General features: G+C 45.6%; 1 protein-coding gene across 3 annotated transcripts in view; it reads left to right on the forward strand.

The window, feature by feature from the left end:
• Positions 1 to 3,630: 3,630 nt before the first annotated feature.
• The window catches only part of FERMT1 (FERM domain containing kindlin 1), a 34,966-nt gene continuing 16,601 nt past the window's right edge, over positions 3,631 to 21,995 (forward strand). Inside the window, exons 1-10 of one of the 3 annotated variants that reach the window (XM_090051678.1) lie at positions 3,631 to 3,782; positions 4,752 to 4,902; positions 6,195 to 6,367; positions 10,411 to 10,644; positions 12,220 to 12,366; positions 13,036 to 13,249; positions 17,516 to 17,618; positions 18,830 to 18,937; positions 19,922 to 20,053; positions 20,211 to 20,260. In XM_090051678.1, coding sequence (XP_089907804.1) covers positions 6,217 to 6,367; positions 10,411 to 10,644; positions 12,220 to 12,366; positions 13,036 to 13,249; positions 17,516 to 17,618; positions 18,830 to 18,937; positions 19,922 to 20,053; positions 20,211 to 20,260 — 1,139 coding nt within the window. In that variant the 5' untranslated portion in view covers positions 3,631 to 3,782; positions 4,752 to 4,902; positions 6,195 to 6,216. Of the gene's footprint in view, positions 3,783 to 3,813; positions 4,903 to 6,194; positions 6,368 to 10,410; positions 10,645 to 12,219; positions 12,367 to 13,035; positions 13,250 to 17,515; positions 17,619 to 18,829; positions 18,938 to 19,921; positions 20,054 to 20,210; positions 20,261 to 21,995 lie in introns of those variants that run through there. The other 2 variants (XM_090051661.1, XM_090051670.1) reach the window with 2 other exon arrangements.

Consider the following 21,995-nt stretch of genomic DNA (forward strand, 5'->3'; position numbering starts at 1 on the left):
CTGTGAGGAGGCCACACGTCCGCCAGTTCAAAATAAGTCCATGACTTGACTACCAGGCAGAAAATAAATCATAGCCTTTATCTTTGTGGGAAATGCCAAGTTTGATTTAAACTGCTGCACATTTACCAGAACTTATGATGCCAGGGACAATAGGAGGCTTGAAATAAGTGGTGGGTTTGGAAAAAAAAGTCGTCTAGTGACACTGGATATGAGCTATGGTTTCTCTTACCGCTCCCAAGCCAGCCAGTGGCAAAGAGGCAGTGCTGAGGCATGAGGAACTGACAGGAAGAGCTGTGACTAATCACCTGGACATAAGCGGGAGTGGCGACCCACTGCAGTCACATGTGATGACCACCTTTGTCTAAGAGTGGCAGGAAATCCCCAGTGGAAATCTATTGGATACAAAGAATCATGGACTCAGTATAAACATTGGATTTATGACACATTACATCCTGTCTGACATCTGATTCACCAGGCACCTGCCAGACCTGCTCTCTTACAATTTTCTTTTTGCCTCCCTTTCTCCCATTTGTCTTCCTAATTTCCAGCTATTTCCTTTTTCACAGACAGCCTCTGTTTTACCCTGCATTACTATCCCTTACTCACCTTGGCTTCCCCCCACCACCACCTTTCTTGCTTTACCTTTTTGTTTTCCTAATTTCTACCTATTTACATTCTCACTGACTGACAGCCCATTATATTTTTAGCTTCTCTTTCCTTGGAGTCTCAGAACAGCAGAGACTGCCTATGCCTGAAAAAGGGTGATTGCACCCAAAAGCTTGCTAAGCACTTCCCCCCCAGCAACTACTTAGTTGGTCTAATAAAAGATATCACATCTACCCAAAGAACCTTGCCTGTCAGGAAATCCCCAGCCATTTATATAACTTTCCCAGAAAGCATGTAAAGAGCTAAGAACTATAGCTTGTCTATGGCACCTGTTCACACTATAAGCACCCTTTCAGGACACCCGCTACTTGACTTGAAAGTCTTCAGCTTCTGTTTTTTGGTTTCAAACTTCCTGCCCCCACAATACACTTTACTATTTTATCCTGTCACACTGATATCAGCAGTTTGCCTTCAAAAATTCCTCCAAGGTTGTAGTGATCATTGGGTTGAATAAACACAGGCATACATGAATGAGAAGAAGTATGAACAATTACTTTTACCGTACAGCAGCAGGCAACCATTGCAGTCCCTTGGTAATTGGGAGGTGGTCCCTCAGTTAAATCATTAGTTAGAAATGAGAGACCAGCTTCCTCAGTCTCCAGTTAGGCAGCATCTTTAAAATCACAAGTACTATTACTACAAAGGGTAAACTGCAAGCAGAAGTGGGGGAGACAGTCAACAGGTGCCTGTGAACTGGACTTTTCTGACTTTACGCATAAGGACCAGAAAATGTAAGTGATAATGAAACCAGTGACAATGACCCATATTTTGCCCGAGGAGAGGAAGAGACGACACAAATAACAAAAAGTTCTTTAAGGTAGTTACTCTGCTTCATGTCTCCTGGGCAATCTTGGGCAAATCACTAAGGGCCAGATTCTAGTCCACGTTTTGGGTGTCTAAGCAGACTTAGGCACTTAAGCATGAGCCCCCTCCATACTGCTCGAGTCCCAGAAGAGTAATGAATGCAAAGGGTGGGTGGGTCCTCCTTGCCTTTGCTTTTTTGTGACTCAGCCTTCAGAGTGAGATGAGCGGGTGTTACAAACAGATGAATGAACAGATTTTCAGGGACCTGAGCAGGGCATAGTAGAATCACACTGAGGTGCGTAAGACCGAGGGCGACAGGTAGGGGGTGCATGCAGATATATGTGCACCCCCTGAGCATGGCAGTGCACCCCCTGCGGGAGGTCCATGATCACCCCTGGCTGCGCCCTTTCCCCTGCCACTGACAGTGCCGGTGGCATTTACAGGAGTTCCCTGCTCACCACGGCTAGGCTCCTGCCACCACCGCAGCCATGCCCCACCCACCCACCCACCAGGGGCACACGCCATTAAAGTCCACATGGATGTCCCTCATTTGTCAACAGTGCTCCTCTCTATCATGGCATGAGGAGCACGTATTACACAGCGCAAGCTACACACACACACACACATACACACACAGCCCTGGGCTTCAAGGTCTACACGTGTGCGCGCGCACACACACACACACACATACACACACTTGGGCTTTCAGCTATACACGCACACACACACCTGGGCTTCAAGCTATAGACACACACACACCTGGACTTCAAGGTCTACACGCACACACAAAGGCTTCAAGCTATACATGCATGCTTGCACACGTACATACACACCTGGGCTTCCAGCTATACATGCACACACACATGCACACACACCTGGGCTTCAAACTATACACAGACACACACACACACAGCTGGGCTTCAAGATCTACATGCACACCCCACCCCCCAGGCTTCAAGGTCTACATGCACACACACACACACACCTGGGCTTCCAGCTATACACACACATGCACACGCACCTGGGCTTCAACCTACAGACACACATGCACACGCACACACAACTGGGCTCCAAGGTCTACACGCATGCACGTGCGCATACACCTGGGCTTCAAGCTACATGTGCGTGCGCACACACATGCACACCCCTGGGCTTCAAGGTACACATACACACACACACACACACACACACACACACACACCCTTGGGCTTCAAGGTGTACACACATACACACACCCCTCAGGCTTCAAGGTACACCCCCCCCCCCGGGCTTCAAGGTACACACACACACACACACCGGGCTTCAAGGTACACCCCCCCGCCGGGCTTCAAGTTACACACACACACACACCCCGGGCTTCAAGGTACACCCCCCCCCCGGGGCTTCAAGGTGTACACACACACACACACACACACACACACACACACACCGGGCTTCAAGGTACAACCCCCCCCCCGGGGTTTCAAGGTACACACACACACACACAGGGCTTCAAGGTACACCCCCTCCCCCCCGGTTTTCAAGGTATATACACACACACACACCCCGGGCTTCAAACACACACGCATACACACACCTGTGCTTTAAGCTATAGGCACACACACACACACACATGCCCACCCACACCTGGACTTCAAGGTCTACACGCATGTGCACATACACACACAGACTTGGGCTTCAGGGTCTACACACACACACAGACCTGGGCTTCAAACACACACACATGCACACACACACAGCTGGGCTTCCAGCTATACACACACGCGCGCGTGAGCACACACAGCTGGGCTTCCAGCTTTCTACACACACTATATATATACACATACATACGGACACACGCTACACACATATACACCTGCGCTTCTAGCCACACACACACGTTAGAGGGGGTGTTATTTTACACATCTGCACGCACATCTGGGCACTCTCTCTCCCTCCTTCATGAAAGGACAGGCAGCGCTTCAAGCTCGCTGGCCGGCTGTAGCTACCACGCGGAGCCCGCAGGCGGAGGCGATGCCGCTCGGGCCCGAGCTGTGCGCTAGACGTAGCCTGAAGCCCTGTAAAACAGCCGAACGCCGCCGTGCTGCGGCCGGGCGCGGGCGGGCGGGCGGGCGGGACGGGGCGGGGCGGGGCCGGGCCCGCTGCTGTTGTGTCTGCGCGCCCCAGCCGGCTTGCCCTTACCTGTCCGCGCCTGCTGCCAGACAGGCGGGCGGGGGGGCGGGCCGGGGCGCGGGGGACACGGCTGCTCGGGGAGCGGCAGCGGCGGCGGAGCGCACGCAGCTCGGGAGCGGCACCGCGGGAGGCGGCGGGCAGTGAGTGTGGCGGGGCTTGCCCGCGGCGGAGCGGGCTCCACTCGGCCCTGCAGGCAGCTCTCCTCCTGGCTGGGGCGGCTGGGCTGGCAGCCGGGGCGGGGGAGCCTTTGGGACCCCTATGCTTATAGGCTTGGTGGGAGAGGGAAGAGGGGAGCTGAGCTGGTTCCTCCCCTGCCTCGCTCTCCATTTGGCCCTCAGCCAGTTTCCTGCATGACCAGAGCAGGGGAAGGAGGAGAGTGAGGTGGCCAGATGGCAGCCCTGCAAGGTTCAGAAAGCTCTTCCCTGGCTCCCCAGCCCTGCTGGAGGCACAAGGTGCGCCCTGGCCTGCCCCACAGCACCGCTGGTGTTGCCTTCAGCAGCTCCAGGGGCGGGGAGCAGCTTGGGGCTTGGCAGAGGGAGCTGGCCAGGTGAGCCTGAAGTCAGAAGCTAAGGGGCAGACCTAGGATTCGAGAAACAGGGTGAGGTGCTTCATCCCCTAACACAACCCCCATTTTTCTCCACTTAAAAAAAAAAGGACCTAGGCACTTTACTAATATGCTAGGGGCCAAGGGCTGTGTTACCGGGTTTAAGATTGAAGCACCAACAAATATAGCTTCATTGGGATGAGTTTAAAAAGAAAAGAAAGACAATTTGCAGGGCTGTGAAATAGGAGCTCTGTTACCAGAAGCAGCCATCAGAGGGCAGAATTGCAGACCCTCATCAAGGCCATGAATAAGAAGAGAGGGGTGTTAACCCTTGCAGGATGAAGAATTAAGAAGGGATGAGGCAGATAAGAATGAGCCATGAATTTGGGCAACTCCCTCAGCACCACCAGACTAGCAATACTGCTGCCACTGCCAGGCAGTTGATTCCTGCTCCACCCAAAGTTTTAAAACCAAGAAGGTGGTGCAAGTGGTGCCACTTTATTCCTTCCGCATCGAGATGCACCTTTATAGACTAGCTAAATTAGATTTTTTTTAAATATATAAGCTTTCAGAAACTCAAGTTCATGTCATCAGCTGCTGCAAAAGTACATCACAGAGCAGAGATACCTGTATCCTCACAGCATCATCTTCTCCAAAAGTATCTGCAGGTTTAGGTTGTGGTACTCAGGACAGCCTGCACTTTAGGCATACTTCTAGTAAGTACAGCTCAAGTGATTTGTACTCCTTTGAGGTTTTTAAAGCCCACCTCAACAAAGCCCTGGCTGGAATGATATTGTTGGGGGTAGTCCTGCTATGAGCAGGGGGTTGAACTAGACAGGGTTCAAATTACAAGGGAGCTGGGGCTGGGGGTGAGCCTTCCCCCCTCTCCCCTGCATCCCATAAGAGATGAAAGCCTCCCTGCAAAATCTGAAAATTATAACCTGGGGGGGGGGTCTCTGATTTTTTTATTTAGGACATAATGATGGACACCCCAATTTTTTTTTTTTTTTTTAAACAGACCCTCTCACCCACAAGAGTCAAAGTGTAATTTGAACCCTGAGACTACATGACCTCCTGAAGTCCCTTCCAACTCTAATTTCTATTATTCTTCTCTTTCCTTTATACCCGTGTGGTTATTTACTATCCAAAAGTGATTTTACATAAGTGATGCTCCTATCTCTGAACATTTTACCAATGGAAGAAGCAAAACAGGCCCCAGATCAGTTTGTTAACCCTTAATGCCCTAAAGTTTAGGTTTGTAAATTCAGTATAGGTTAAAGTTAGGTGCAGTGTCCATCCTGTAACATCCCCCAGCTATTTATTGAGGAACGTCTTATACCATAGGCCAACAGAGCCCTGTCAAAACTAGGGAGGATTCCAAATATAAGTTTCTATTCACAAGTATACAGCTGTAGGTTGTACTTTTACAGTTTTACTATAATTTGAAATGAAAAAACAGAGAGCATGTGCACACCCCCAGGGGCCAAGGCTAGGCTCCCAGTAGTGGCTGGTGACAAGTTGCAATAGCCATGGAGGCTAGGACAAGGAGGGGATTTGTCCAGCCTCAGCAAGTTCATTTGGATCTGGTGTTTGGAGGGGAAGGAAACCTTGAAGTCATCCCCATGTGCTGGAATGAAAAAAGCAATAATCCATTTCCTCCTCCCTCCCCTGCCACCACCCCAGGGGATCTATTTTGAATCATCAGGCTACTTTTCCCTTAGCCATTGGTCCAGTGACCCCTTGGTGTGCTCTTCTGGGATGAAAGAAACTTGCCATCCTGGTATGATGATTCAAAGATAGTAAGAGCTCTCCACCATTGTCAGAGCAGAGCAGGTAATGATGGTGGAGAAGGAAAAAAACACAACAAACTCTACAACTCTGTTTCAGATATTGTCAAGATCTCAAAAACAACAGTACCACAGCCCTAATACTACATTTTTGCTTGAGTTACATGCAGGGGGGAAATGAATACATGTTCAAAATTCTTCTGTTTTTTTTCTCCCTGCAGAAATTAAGTAGATAATATCACAATGATTTCTTCAAATGAATATGGGGCCAGCTCTTGGGAGCTCATCGTCTTAGTTGATCACCAGTATGAAGAAGAGCAAAGAGAATTTACGCTTCGGGTCTCAGGAGATCTTCATATTGGTGGAGTGATGCTCAAATTAGTAGAACAAATGAGTAAGTGAGGATATTTAAAATCATGCATGCTATTATCACATTCCTATGTGCAACTCCACCTTCCCCCGGAAGTACAATGCTCCATTATCTTTCTCATCTCCTCATTTCTAAAAGACATGCTGCAGTTCCCAGTTGGTACTTGAATTTTCCCTTAGGTTCAGAGTTCTTTGGGTCAGGAGCTACCTTTTAAAAACCCTTCCAGTTGTACTGCACCTAGCATGGTGAGATCTCGGTCCATGAGTGGGGACAGGCTAATTGGAAAGCCTGAAGTTAGTCAGTGCTTCCTTTGTTGCTTTGCTTTTCTAGATAGCCTGAAAATCTAGAACACGGCAGCTGGGTAGGCACAGACTAACGGCTTCTGGCTTTCCAAGAGACTTTGGATGGGGTAACATGAGAGAACAGACAATTAATTAGTGATGGGCAATTCAAAGGATAAGTGGGACCAGTTGGAATTGAACTTAGTGCTAATGTAGGGGAAGAAACTTGTCACGGGGAGTCTTTTGGAAGGGTTTGTTGTTCTCTGTATAAGCACTTGGGGTCCTTATGATCAGAACCCTCCTGTGCTAGACACTGTATACATGCAATGGAAGGGAGATCTAGAGGACAGAGAGACTTTACACACTCCACTGATAAGACCAACAGAAGGTTAAACAGAAGTATTGTAGCTTCATATACACATAGCTAGTCAATGTTACTACAAACATTAGAACCCAAGTCCCGGTCCATTGCCTTAGCTGGTGAGCCAAGCAGCCTACTAAAATAATCCCTGCAACACTGATCTTGCAAAAAGAAGTTCCATGTAGACCAAGAGGGTAGCAGAGTTTAGCGTAAATGGCATAAGATGACAATGTTGTCCCTGCATTTCAGATACAGTAGTTCCTTTCCCCAGTCACCACAAGAATTATGCCAGGGTGGCCAGACTAGCCACAAACCAAGAACTTAATACAACCAAGCCCCTTGGGGCACAAAAAGAAGAAGCATATATTTTGAGATTGACTTCGGAGTATACACAGTGATCTGCACAGAGTGCCCTCTTTCCCTTATTCTAGAGCCACATATGACTTACGAATCCTATTCCTAAACAACCCATGGATTATTCTTTCCTAGAATGTAAGGCTTTACAGACCATACATTATCAGATCTAGCTGTCTTGTTATTGATTACTACCACTGCCTGTGCCATGCTTTTCAAACCTGAATGCATTGGGCTTTGCATTTCTAATCATTGCACTAAACACCTCAGATTTGAAGTAACTGAAGTAGAACATTGTACACACATGAGGTTTTACCAAGGTACTGCTACTTGATCTTTGACTATTTCTGCTTCTACAGTTGCCATGTAGGGAGGTTCGGCCATTAGAGGCAAGAAAGTCTTTAAACTAAGTTTGAAGGGGATTGGTAATAAGATCCAAAAGTGAGTGCAAAAGAGCTACCTAACGACTTGCATCACAGGCCAAAGACACTGTAATTGCCTTTGCCCCCCAAGGCCATAAACAGGGCTTACCAGACAAGCCGCCATGCTGCTATGCTCAAGGCAGACGTTGAAGAGGTCTATGCACAAGTGCTAAGGACTTTTGGGAAATAGACAAGAGAGATAGAAGATGGGAGAAAAGCATCATCATGCTTCATTTTACCAGTTTGCCCAGGGTTACATAGACCTCACATCTTCTAAACCCACATCCTTGGCCTTGGAGAAGGTCACTTAATTGCTTCATGGAAAATAGGAATAAATGGACAAAGCCTTCCTACTTTCTTCATATTCCCTAACAGCATAGCCCAGTTCAGCACTACTCTGCCTCTGTTTTCCTCTTGGGAGTTTCAGCTGATCTACCTTGCAGGCAAACGTGCCTTAAACCTCCAGCCAACTCACAAGACAGCCCTCACTCCATCCCTCCCTTTTCATGAGGGCTCAAAGTCCAAGGTGAACAAGCAGCAGCAAACTCCTCCCCTCATACTCTGCAAAGTACAAAAAAGGAGGAGAAAAGCTCTACAAACACACAAAACTCTCTCATTCCACCAGGACTCCAGCAAAACTAAGTGAGTCACTAGCAGCTACACAAAGCAGTTACCCCTTGCCAGGCCTACCTGTCCCCAGGGAGGCTCTGAGAACAGCTAGTCCTCAGTACCTGACCCCAGCCAGTCACACTGCATACCAAAATATCCATTCAGCCTCTGAAGCAGAGGCTAACTAGGCTGGGCTCTCCCTTTTTAGCACCTCCCTAGGAGACTCAGGTGTTTGGGGCAGGGGAAGGGAGCTGATTAGGCCTCCAGCAATCATTAACTCTTTCCTGACTCAGGAGGTGGGTGGATGAGAATAGGATGGAATTCAATCCAGACAAGTGCAGGGTGCTGCATCTAGGGAGAAGGAACCTGCAACACACCTGTAGGCTGGGGAACACCCTCTCAACAACACAGTGGCGGAAAGGGATCTTGGAGTCATTGTTGACTGCAGGATGGACATGAGCCACCATTATGAGGAAGCGGTCAGGAAGGCTAGCCGCACCTTGTCATGCATCTACAGATGCATCACAAGCAGGTCCAGGGAGGTGATCCTTCCCTCCTGTGTGGTACCACACTTGGAGTTGCCTCCAGTTCTGGTCACTGCACTTCAAGAGGGATGTGGCTAACCTTGAGAGGCTCCAGAGGAGGGCCACTCGCATGGTCCGGGGGCAGTAGGCCAGGTCCTACTAAGATAGACTAAAGGGCTTGACTCTATTCAGCCTCCACAAGAGAAGACTGAGAGGGGATCTGGTGATCATCTATAAACTCACCGGGAGGGACCAGCAGAAAATAGGTGAGGCTCTGTTCCCCCAGGTACCACCTGGGATAATGAGGAATAATGGCCACAAATTGATTGAGAGCAGGTTCAGTCTTGATATCAGGAGGCATTACTACACGGTTGGGGCTGCCAGCCTCTGGAATGGGGTCCCAAGGGAGGTGGTGCTCTCCCCTACCTTGGCAGTCTTCAAGAGGAGGTTGGATAGATATCTGGCTGGGGTATTGTGATCCCAGCACTCATTCCTGCCCAGGGCAGGGGGTCGGAGTTGATGATCTGTTCCGGTCCCTTCTGACCCTAGAAACTAAGAAACTATGAGGTTTCTACAACCTAATACAGGCTAATAATAATGTCTTTCTCCTACCTTTTGTCTCAGTTATTTTGGTATTGCCTTAACAGCAGTTAACCAGAGGGATCAATATTGGGCCTCCATGTCTTGGTTAGCCTAGATTAGGTGTGAGCAGCTGCCATGCAAAGCTGTGTCTGAATGTGTGTGTCCTCACTGATGCTGGAGTCACTTGTGTGTTTTGCAAGGACTTTGGAACTTGTCTCTGGTTTCTAGCACAGCAGCGAGCTGAGCCACTCGGTGATTCTTTCCCATTAATTGTGGGACCACTTTTTCATCCTTTGGAGTAAAAACACCCTCCATTGTAAGGTACAGTAAAAGCCCTGTTATCCGGCATTTTACTAACCAGCATTTCTATTAACCGGAATTTCCAGCCAGCCGGCCATGAAAGGGCAGCGGGGTTTGCATATGGTGGCCTCTGCCACCACCCTGCACTACTGCTGCTTTGTGTGTGGCCGCCACCTCCCTCCACGTCCAGCTGGAAACCCCTGTGCCTCACGTAACTGGTATTTTAAGATTATCAACACCCGCCATTCCCCACTCATGTTGGAAAACAGGGCTTTTACTGTACTAGGAAAATGCACATTACCCCATTTTAATGCACATTAAATAGCATGTTTTTTTTACTGACACTTTAACGCTCATTAAAATGGGCTACTGCACATTAAAATGCACATGTAGACACACTCAGTGAATTTAAAAATAATTCTTTGAGACAAGGACCATCTCTTACTAGAGCTTGCACAATCAGGCCATAATCTCAGTCATCATTCCTCACTGTTCCTCAACTGAAAATATTAGTAACATTAATTACTCCTAGTTTGCATACGTGTTTTTCAAAACAAGTGTCTTGAGATGATCAGCCTTCCAGTATATTCATGATCATGCAGGTTGAATGACTTTAATTTTATGTTCCCCTTAGATTTATCACAGGATTGGTCAGACTATGCTCTCTGGTGGGAGCAAAAAAAATGTTGGCTTCTGAAAACCCATTGGACTCTCGATAAGTACGGGGTGCAGGCAGATGCTAAGCTGCTGTTTACTAACCAGCACAAAATGCTGCGCCTTCGCTTGCCAAACATGAAGACCGTGAGGCTGAAAGCAAGCTTCTCTTCTGTGGTGTTCAAGGCTGTCAGTGACATCTGCAAGACCCTTAGTAAGTGAAACTGTATCTCCTGCTGTATTGGAATTTCAGCACTTCAGCAGTCTTATTTGTTAGGTGCCTTGCTTTAATGAGTCTCTGCTCATGCAAAAATCCTGTTTAGCTCAGAGATATTGGATGGAATCCCCAATTGCAAGTACATCCCTTTTTGAACTGAGCCTAGGTCTTTATTTTCTCTACCTACCCCAAGTCACTTACCTAGTTGTTCCCAGCCCTTATAAATCTTTGATCCAAATTAAATCAGAAATGTCTCCCATGGTACACATGGGTGCTGGTCAGTAACACTTGAGGATGGCTTTCTGGAGTTCTCTAACCATGTAGAGCTGAACAGATGCCTTGAACAGATTTAGCCTTGTTTTCCTTTCATACCGGTTTTATACTATGGTGACACCAGTGGCCTAAATGAGACAGGAAACAATATGGCCCATTATCTTCACTTCTTCTTGCGAGTCAGTTTTGTCTAAACAAGGAATACATGCTTCACAGCACACCAGCTTCTTTGTGTAGACAAGCCCTTAGTGCTTGGGAAATGTATAACATTCTTTAAACCAGGGCACACAACCTGCTTCCCCACTCAATCCTATCAGTATGCTATACCACTGAGTCATGACATCCCTTGTATTCCAATGACAGCTCTTCTCTAAACAGCGATTAGCAGTATTTTTGAAATATGCCAGATCTCTGGTGGATGTGTCCAACAAGATTAAAACTGAGGCTGTGGCATTCTCCAAAATCCTCTCATTTGAGAGCATACGTAATCCCTGCTAAATGTAGATCTCCCAGAAATTAACCCATTAACACACTCAACTTCATAAACAATCTGTCACCGCAAACCATGTTAACTACAGTTAGTTTTTAATTCAATCTTTTAGCATTGGATTGTAAAAAGGGTAACGTGTCTTTATTACATTTAGCAACTGTAATGAACTGGCACCATAACTGTTCAACCAGCCTTTGGCTGTATTCAGTATTCCTACCTACAAAAATATTTACAGGGTTCCTGTATTAATCCAGCTTCAGAAATGGTTGCATGAATGAATCAAGTGATATAATGTTTCTTAGTTCATGACATATAGCTTGTACTTTTCTTGCTATAATACAAGAATATCTAACTGGATATGTGCTTGATATAATATTGCTGATGTAGTCTAGATGGCACCTGAACATCAAAAAGAATAGCTTTTAATAGGGAAATAAAATGGCTGCGCTTCAGATGTAGTAGGGGTTAATTCTGTTCTCAATTCTAAAGATGCAAGCCACTCTGTTTAAATCAGTATAGTCAAAGGTGGTTGCATGGGTGTTAATGAGAAAAGAATCTGTTCCCTGATATTTTGAAATGCAGTTAACTTAAATACAGAAAGAGGACTAAATCTTGGAAAACTCCACCTCCAGAGCACAAAGGCTTTGGCAACTCTAGCTGTCACTTGGTTTTACAGCTGGTCTGTGGATGCTTTTATAGAGCTGTGAGGTGGGATTCAGGCATGTGTCCCAAGTGAGGTTGCCATGTGGCCTTTACAACCCATTACTATACCTGATTTTGTTGCCTTAATTTCTAAACTCTTCTTGTAGATATTAGACGATCAGAAGAACTCTCCTTATTGAAGCAGTCAGAAGACACTTTGAAAAAGAAAAAGAAAAAGGACAAAAACAATAAGGAACCAGTCATAGAAGATATTTTAAACTTGACCAACTCTCCAGTGAATTCAGGATCTCCAGGTAACAAAAGCCTAGATAATTTTAGTCACCTGATTTAAAAAAAAGAAAGGCGGCAAGGCTCACAAAGATTGTAAGGCTAAGGCAGGGAAAACTATTCTTTATGTTGTGCAGCTAAAATGGAAAAAGACATGGGGTTTAATAAGGATCAGAGGATATGGGGATAGTGTTGACTTAAAATCTAGCCAATATTGGAAATGAACTGAAAGTGCTAACAGGTCTCATCTCCATCCCCTGCTGAGTTTGTGAATATGAAACCACACCTTCCTGGGGTTTGTTTTTTTTTAAATTCTCTTCCCCTATTGCCATGTGTAATTCCCATGCAAAAAGGTACCCGACTGAGACCATGGTCTTCAAACATTCTGCTGCATTTTGGGGATATATGTGCAACCTTGGAATGCTCAGTGATTTGGGCAGACTGCAAGGAAGAGAAGGAAAAGGGTGATCTTTAATAACCCTTTATATTCCAGACAAATCTCAATGGAATTCCATGGAACAAAGAAAAAGCACTGCTTGTCTGCTGCCTGATATTAAAGGCCATCTGCAAACAATGGAGGTGTGGGAGCTTAAAGCAACATTTGAGACTCTTTTATAATGGATAGTAGTTGGTAGCTTAACTAGTGGTCACTACCAGCTTGCATTGGAATAACACATTACTGTTTTATCTTGCAGCAAGTCCTGGCTTATACAGTAAAACCATGACTCCCATTTATGACCCTGTCAATGGAACACCAGCTTCTGCTACAGTTACATGGTTCAGTGACAGCCCCCTGACTGAGCAGAACTGCAGCATCCTTGCCTTCAGCCCTCCCAATTGTCCTCCAGAAGTGCTAGCTGAAATGTACCAGCCACGGACCTTAGCTGACAAAGCCAAACTCAGTGCAGGGTAAGGCTCTTGGGTATCTGAGCTGGCTGAATAAGGGTATCAGTAATCCAGCTGTTTAAGACAAGAGACACAGCGTTTGAAAATCAGGCTTTTTCATTTGTCTCATATCCTTTTTTGCCTTCTGTGATGTTTTTGTGATCGTGATTTTATGTAAAGTGACTTCCAGTGTAATTGTAAAAGAAATGGGACTGCATTTCTTGGTTAGACCCATAGAAGACCACTGAAGCAAATAGCATCATGTTGGTGAAACTAAAAGGGGAATTTGTCCCTGTGTCTATTAACAGTACCTCCTCACACTGAAAATATGGACATCCAAACAATGTACAGAATCAAAGGAAGACAAAAACCCCCACCGTCTGTACCAATTTGACCATGGGGTAAAATCCCTTTTTGTGCCAAAATGTGATGATCAGTCTGAGTCTGAGCAAAAGGGCAAGACCCTTTAGCCAGGGACCTCTGGATTATAGTACCAGCAGGAGTACTGGCACACCCCAGTCAAGATCCCCAGCCTAATAACTGTCTATGGTAAGTGGAAGCTAAACTGCAGTAGCTTGAGTCCTCACTGAGAGGAGGGTTACTCATCATGGTGTCAGCTTTCAGTTACTATGGGGTAAGTGAGCATATAGCCCATTACAGTGGAATAACTGATAACTGTATGCATGGTGCTAGCTGATATATTAGCACAAAATGAGCTGCCACAAACCAGTCTATCTTCTGTGAATCAGAGACAGAACAGGATGCATAGCACACTCCGTTGTCATCCCCAGAGGAGGCTGTAAGTATTCACAGCTGTCAGCTTGAGAACCTAGATCTTGTTCTTAAGCGGTAGTTGCTCATTGTTGGAGCTCTGGAGATCCCTGGTTTGGTCCCCAGTATCAGCAGTCATATAAGTGGGCAGGGTTATAGTAGATGCATCCTCTCTGGCTAAGGCATAGGTTGTGATGCTCTATGTACACACCTAGACCTCAGCCCTGAACCTAGAACAGGCACAAGCATGCCAGAGCTTGCTTGCTCTTCCCTAGCATTGTAACACACAATAAGCCACTCCACCACTCTTGTTCTTCAGTGCAAATCAGTATCTGGACTAAACAGTGGAATTCTACAGGCATAGGATGAAGGCTACAGTTGGCAAATTCTCATCAGTCAGATCTACAAAGATCACTACAATGTCCTCTTTTTCCTAGCTCTTTAGCACCAGCAAAACCTGATGATCTCACAAGGTCCCCTTCCAGCCCTAAAGTGAAATCTATGAAAAGCTATTCCCAAGGCTTTGATGTTGGTGCCAATGCTTGATAAGATGATATAAGAGTTCTTAGTATAAAGACCCTATAGCTGACCTAGTGTACATTGACAAGGATCCTGACGATACTTTTTAAGTAGTCTATACAAGAACCAGTTCAGCAATAAAACCCAAAATGGGCTTTTTGCTAATAAGTTGAAGTACAATATAGAAGTGTGTCTATGTGTTGTGCACAAGAGAGTGATGCTATCCATACAACATGAGAAGGAACAAGAGGTAGTAAGGTTTTTGCATTATTAAAAGGTAATGGTTTTGTTTTTCTATATTTTGAGTGTTGCACAGGCATGGGGATGTCTGAACATTCTGGGGTTCAGTAGGGGATTTAGATATTTTTGTGGAAGACAACAATAGCCAAAGTTAGAAAATACAGTAAAAGCTAAAAATAAGCATGATTTTTGGAAGGGTTAAAGACCTCCTAAGTACAGGGGGATCAGGAGGAAACTTTCCTTGTGGGGGGGAGGGGAGAGTCACAGGGGAGAGGCAACAGCCCTAGACTTTAGGGGGGCTGACTTCAACAAGCTAAGGAGGATCGTTGGGGAAGCGCTGAGGACCCAGTGGGGAAGGGAATCAGATGTCGAAGGTGAGTGGTTGCTCCTTAAGGAGACGATCCTCCATGCCCAAAGGGAGGTAATCCCAACAAGGGTCAAAGGGAGCAGGAGGGCACATAAACCCCCATGGCTCACTAAGAGCATCCGGGAATGTCTCCTTGCTAAAAGGGAGGCATATACCCAATGGAGAGATGGGGTCATCACCAAGAAGGACTATGTTACAGTCGCCCGAGGATGTAGGGGGGCAGTCAGGAGGGCCAAGGCAGAGTTGGAGATAGGACTAGCTTCCCGGATTAAGGACAATAAGAAGTCCTTCTTCAAATACATAAGGGGTAAAAAGAGGGTCCCGGGTAATGTGGGGCCCCTGCAGGACACGATGGGCAACTTAGTCATCACGCCAGATGACAAAGCTAACATATTTAACGATTTCTTTGCCTCTGTCTTCCTAAGTAGGGACCAGTTCAGCCACCTCCCTGCTGGGCCCCCCTCGGGCCCCGAGAGAGACACGCCTGGGCCAGGGGTTAGCGAGGAGTTAGGGTACTTCTGGAGAGGCTGGACGTGTTCAAGTCTGCTGGTCCGGACGATCTTCACCCTAGGGTTCTACAGGAACTGGCCGAGGTCACTGCGGGACCCCTGGCGCGGCTCTATGAGCACTCGTGGTGCTCTGGCGAGGTGCCGGAGGACTGGAAGAGGGCCAATGTGGTCCCTATCTTCAAAAAGGGAAAAAAAGAGGACCCGGGAAATTACAGGCCAGTTAGTCTTACTTCAATCCCGGGTAAGCTCTTTGAAAAAATTATCCTGGCACACATCCAGGAGGGCCTTGCGGGGGAATGCATGCTTAGGGGCAACCAACATGGGTTCATCAGTGGCAGGTCTTGTCAGACCAACCTGGTGGCCTTTTACGATCAGGTCACCAAATCATTAGACGCAGGGGTTGCTGTGGATGTAGTCTTTTTGGACTTCCGGAAGGCTTTCGACACTGTCTCTCACCCTGTCCTCATCAAAAAGCTGGGAGACTGTGGTGTCGATGCCCACACGGTCAAATGGGTCGCCAACTGGTTGGAGGGCCGCACCCAGAGGGTGGTAGTGGATGGGTTCTTCTCGACCTGGAAGGATGTGGGCAGTGGGGTTCCGCAGGGCTCGGTCCTCGGGCCCGCACTGTTCAACATCTTCATCAGTGACTTGGATGACGGGGTAGAAAGCACCCTGTTCAAGTTTGCTGATGACACTAAGATGTGGGGGGATGTGGGTGCACTAGAAGGGTGCAATAGGCTACAAGCTGACCTTGACAGGTTGCAACGGTGGGCGGATGAGAATAGGATGGGGTTTAACACTGATAAGTGCAAGGTGTTGCACATGGGGAGGAAGAACCGGCACCACACTTACAGGTTGGGGAACTCCCCTCTTGCCAGCACGGAGACGGAAAAGGATCTTGGAGTCGTCATTGACTCCACGATGAACATGGGCCGGCAGTGTGGGGAGGCAGTCAAGAAGGCCAACCGTACCCTGTCATGCATCCACAGATGCATCTCGAGCAGGTCCAGGGAGGTGATCCTCCCCCGCTATGCGGCACTGGTCAGGCCGCAGCTGGAGTACTGCGTCCAGTTCTGGGCGCCACACTTCAAGAGGGACGTGGACAATATGGAAAGAGTTCAGAGGAGGGCCACTCGTATGATCAGGGGTCAGCAGGGCAGGCCTTATGAGGAGAGGCTACGGGACCTGAACCTGTTTAGCCTCCACAAGAGAAGGCTAAGGGGGGACCTTGTGGCCTGCTACAAACTGGTCAGGGGGGATCAGCAGGTACTGGGGGAGTCCCTGTTCCCCCGTGCGCTGCCAGGAGTGACCAGGAATAACGGTCACAAACTGGCGGAGGGTAAGTTTAGATTAGATATTAGGAGGCGCTACTTCACAGTCAGGGCGGCTAGGGCCTGGAACCAGCTTCCAGGGGAAGTGGTGCAGGCTCCTAGCCTGGGGATTTTTAAAAGGAAGTTAGATGAGCACCTTGCCAGGGTCATCTGACCCCGGTGCTCTTTCCTGCCAAGGCAGGGGGTCGGACTAGATGATCTACCTAGGTCCCTTCCGACTCTAGCTACTATGAAACTATTTCAGAGGTGCCTGCTGCAGAGTTTTTGCTATCTTCTTCTGTAGCAGCCGACTCAGGCCTGTGGCAGAAGGAGGATCTGAAGCTCCATGGACTGCTGGCCTGAGCCTCTCTGGTAACTGTGTTTCTACATTAAAAACACTTTAATAAATAGACAAGCATAAAAAATGCACACTTCATGAGCTCTGTGAGTTTTGCCTGTACTTGTAGAAGCCAAAGCTGCCCATTCTTGCTGCCATTACCTAATTTGTCACTTTGTGTGTGCATTTGTTCTCGCTGCCCAGTTGAATTCATGTGGGTTTTTTTCCCTCCTCCAGCTGGCTAGATTCATCCCGGTCACTAATGGAACAAGGCATCCAGGAAGATGATCAGCTTTTCTTACGCTTTAAATACTACACTTTCTTTGATTTGAATCCCAAAGTAAGAGGCTAATTAACCCTGTCATTCTGTTGCTTGGTTTTGTTTGCCTGCTGTCAAAGCTGCAGCACAAATATTTGGGGTTTTAGTTAGTAATCCCAGTTAAGGGCCACTTAGAGTGCTAGTATCAAGCAATTTCTGTTTCTCCCAGATTGTTCAGCTAAGATTGTGTCCTCAAAACATGGCAGGACAACTCAGTCTCTCCTGTAGGAATGACCAATCCCACTCTAATGTAGTAAATGAAAAGACGCCTGTTGGCTTCACTCTGTCACTTTGGAGGCCAAATAGGCAAAGAGTAGTGTCTTATTTTTCCCACATTCTCATATACTTCTGTTAAGTTCATGGTAGGAAGCCCTATCTTCTTCTGGGTTCTTGTTTTTTGTGCCACATGATAAACCTCCACAGCTAATATCTGTTCCCCAACCACCTTCTACTCAATTCAGAAGGCTCCATCCCTTCAGCAACATCTGGTTAAGGAGGGAGAGTCCGGTTAGAGCAGGGGTAGTGCTCTGAGTGGGTGTCATGCCAGGCTGCTTAGCTCCAGCTAGGCTCAGAGCTTCTCTATTTCCTGTATTTTGTTCAACTGGGTCATTAAGAAATATTGGCGTAAAGTCTACAAAAACTTAAGCGGTTTAGGAGACTACGTTCTATTTCCAAAACTGACTTCCAGGGAGACCCTGGCTCCCAAGGCGCCTATCAGTATGGGTGCCCAGGCATTCAAACCATTATGGAAATGAGCTGGAGCCAGGTGCCTATTTGGTTTTGAGGGTCTGGGCCTAAGTAACTTCAGATAGAGGTTCCTAAATCACATTCATGCTCTTTTAAATTTCTCCCATGGTCATTTGCATTTCTATTGATAGCTGCATAGAGATTTCAGCAAGTCAAGGGGTCTTTTGCTTTCTGGGGGATGCTTTTTGGGTTATTTGTTTGTTGCAGAAATGAATTTGGTGCAAAATGGCAAAGCTCTATTGTGAATTGTAGCTTACCTCATTCACAGCAGCTGAAGTTGTGGCCCTGCTTTGCCAGTTGTGAACTTTGATAAATAGCAGCATGCCTCCTAGTCAAATTAAAATGTGGGTTAAAGTCTGATCCCACTGAAATCACTGGATGTTTTGCCATGGACTTCAAAGTGATCAGCATTTCATTTGTTGTCTAATATCATTGAGGAGTCCTTCATGAACTAAGGTTACACTATGTCTCTCTTTCTGATGCAGTACGATGCTGTACGAATAAACCAACTCTATGAACAAGCCCGGTGGGCCATCCTATTAGAAGAAATTGACTGCACAGAGGAAGAATTGTTGATCTTTGCTGCATTGCAGGCATGTACTTGATCTGAGTTGCAAAACCAGTTTTCTCACAAGGAGCAGACGCAAGCTAGGACAGGAATGTGATAGAAAGAGTGAGGCCTAACAGTTCTGCTCTAGTTGTCCTTTGCTCTTGTGCTTACATTTGCTTTGTGATAAATGCCTAGGTTCTGTAAAGCATTTGACACTCAGATTAAAGCAGTGTACGTCGCTTACATGTGCCTTTTCTCACCCTTTATTAATATTTGCTAAAGCAGCTATAACTGCATTAAGTCAGAACTCTGTGTTTTCATTTGCAGAAGGCATTTGATCAGTTAGCTGCAATACAGAATGAAACTTTAATAACTGTTGGTTTCGGAGGGAGTTGTTATAGAAGTGTTGCTTTATGTCGCAGCTGTTATCCCCATGACAAGTTTCCCAAAGCGCTTATATGCTGACAATACAAAAATCTGCAAAATACCAAAAATGTAGGGCCAGCATGAAACACATTTGAGTTTAATATGAAAATTAACTATAAAAAAGGATACTGTGGTAGTCACAGAGCAAATTCATGGAAGTGGCTACTGCAGTGCAAATAAGACCATGCTTCCTTTTAAAATATAAATGAAGCTGCCACAGATTTCAAAGTTTGCCATATTAACCTGCCACAGCATCTGGCTGTTCAATTTAGATCTGGTTTTTGCTTTATATGGACAGAGAACATAGCAAGGGTAAGACTCTTAGCAGCTAAGCCATGCTAACAGCGTGTAGGCTGGTAGACTTATGCAGCAGACACCAAGCAAACATTTTAGTGATAACTACATTAGAAATTCCATACAGTCAATAAAAATTCCATCTCAATCTCCTCATTGCAGGACCCCCCTCCAACAGAGACCAAGCCCTAGAAAAATGAGTCATACTGTTTTCATATTCTTTGATTACACATCCCAAGCTAATATTTAGATTGTGTTTGAAATGGACTAGCCCTTTTCAAGTCCAACTCTTTGTATTGTATTACAGTACCATGTAAGCAAGCTATCCTTATCATCAGAGGCACAAGACTTCACACACGACTCAGAAGTAGATGAAGTGGAAGCTGCACTTTCCAATCTGGAAGTAACATTGGAAGGTGGAAAAACAAACAGCATTTTGGTATGTAATTCTGTGTGCTAAGCCTGCTTTCACTGAAGCCACTGAACCAAACACTTTAGCTTAGGTCCTGATAACTTGGGTAAGAAAGCAGGACTTAATGAATGCAACAGATATTTGGGAAATATTTTGTACTAAAATTATTCTTGATTATTCCTAGGAGGACATCACTGATATTCCAAAACTTGCAGATCATCTCAGACTATTTAGGTAGGTAAAAAAATTTATGATAAAACAAAACCCAAACCTAGTTTCTTCTAATTTGAAACACTTATAACTTCGTCCAAATAATGCCTGTCCTGATTGGAGAAGATTATGGGAGGAATTAAGTAATTCCCCACTAACATTTCTTTTTTTTACTGTGTTTAAGCCAATCTTCAGCAGATATACTCATCATAGTTAGTGTCAAGAAAACTATCCAGATTTAGGCCTGTTGAAGAGCTGGCTAATTATAGGTAATTAAACTAGTGGACATTTTTTCTTCAAAACTTTTTGTTGACAAAATTTTACCATTTTTTCTTAATGCAAGTTTCCCTACATTTGCTCTAATTCAAACTGTACAGATTTTTGTCTGTGAAAAACCAATAACATTTCTGGGTTTTGTTGCTAAACCCATCCCCAAAACGGAACATTTCCCAAAAAAAATCTATGAAAAATCTTTCATTTCTTTCTGACTCTTTGCAGAAACCACCTACCATTTTCTGTCCTGTCCTTCTATATAATCCAAAAATGGGGTCTAATTTATTGACCTCATGTGCATTTATAATAGTTTGAACCTGGAATAATATGGTGAATCAGATCCATAAACATCTAACCTCCATTATTAGGCTGTAGAAAATACTATTCCTTCATCACATTATAAATTAATGCCATTTTAACTTGCTTACAGCACTGTGAGATTGTAATGCCTTTTATTTCAAAAGAACTGCAGTTTTTAGAGCAACAAAGCTTTCTATTGTGCAGTGAATTATCAGTTTCATTCTACTGAAATCACGTCAGTCTCTAAATCATTTAGATAAACATATAGCATATAGCCATCATATCTGCATTTGCATGTTGCCAACTCACTCCTAATAAAGAAGTTAATTCAACATTTATTACACTATCTAGGTGTGTTAGGATGAAAGAGAACACAAGCCTTTTAAGTCCTGTCAATTTCTTGGTTTTTATTGTGGATTGTTTCATTTTCTCTAGCAAAGGAGCAAAGGAGTTGGGTCATATTTAACAATTAATAATGTTGATATACATACCTCAAATCACACAATAAACTAAAGATCTTTCAAGGACTATAAGAAAATCAGATAGATGCAAAGCACTCCTTTAAAGGATAGCAGCATTTTTTTATTGCTACTTGCTTCAGGACACTGCTAAATGCAATGGTCTGCAAATCTGAAAGCCGTATTTTCTTGCATACAACACACCCTGGAATATAATATGAAGCTTGATTTTGAAAGGCAGAATGAAGAATAAAAGATTTTTCCAGAAGTATGACTGTATAAAGCAGGGACAGAACCTAATCTTCAGCTGCCTCATCCTCCTTTTCCTGTTTAACTAAAGCTAAAACCTGGTCTATTCCAAAAAAACTGGCCTTCATGGGTAGACCTACAATTCTGAAAAGAGATAAAGAGTCTCTAAAACCTATGAAACAGGAGACACCAAAACTGCCCTAAAAAGGGTTAGCTTAATGAATGGAACATCAAGACCACTAAAAAGATAAGACAATCTGCCAATATAGGGAAGAAAAAGAGGGAGAATCCCAGAAAAGAAAGTTGAATTCACCCTTACTTACTGCAGGAGACCAACGGGTTGCCACTAGTGCGCCCAGCAGCCAGCCGCATTTCTGGAGTGAGTGCATGCTCTGGATTGGCCCAGGATGCACCATGCCAAGTATTTCTGACCCTAGGGAAGGGCAGCCCAGGGAAGAACCCAGCACTTGGAAGCCAGA

This window comes from Crocodylus siamensis, chromosome 1 (genome assembly GCF_052110815.1).
Source record: "Crocodylus siamensis isolate JL-2025a chromosome 1, ASM5211081v1, whole genome shotgun sequence".
In the NCBI taxonomy this organism is placed as follows: Eukaryota; Metazoa; Chordata; order Crocodylia; family Crocodylidae; genus Crocodylus; species Crocodylus siamensis.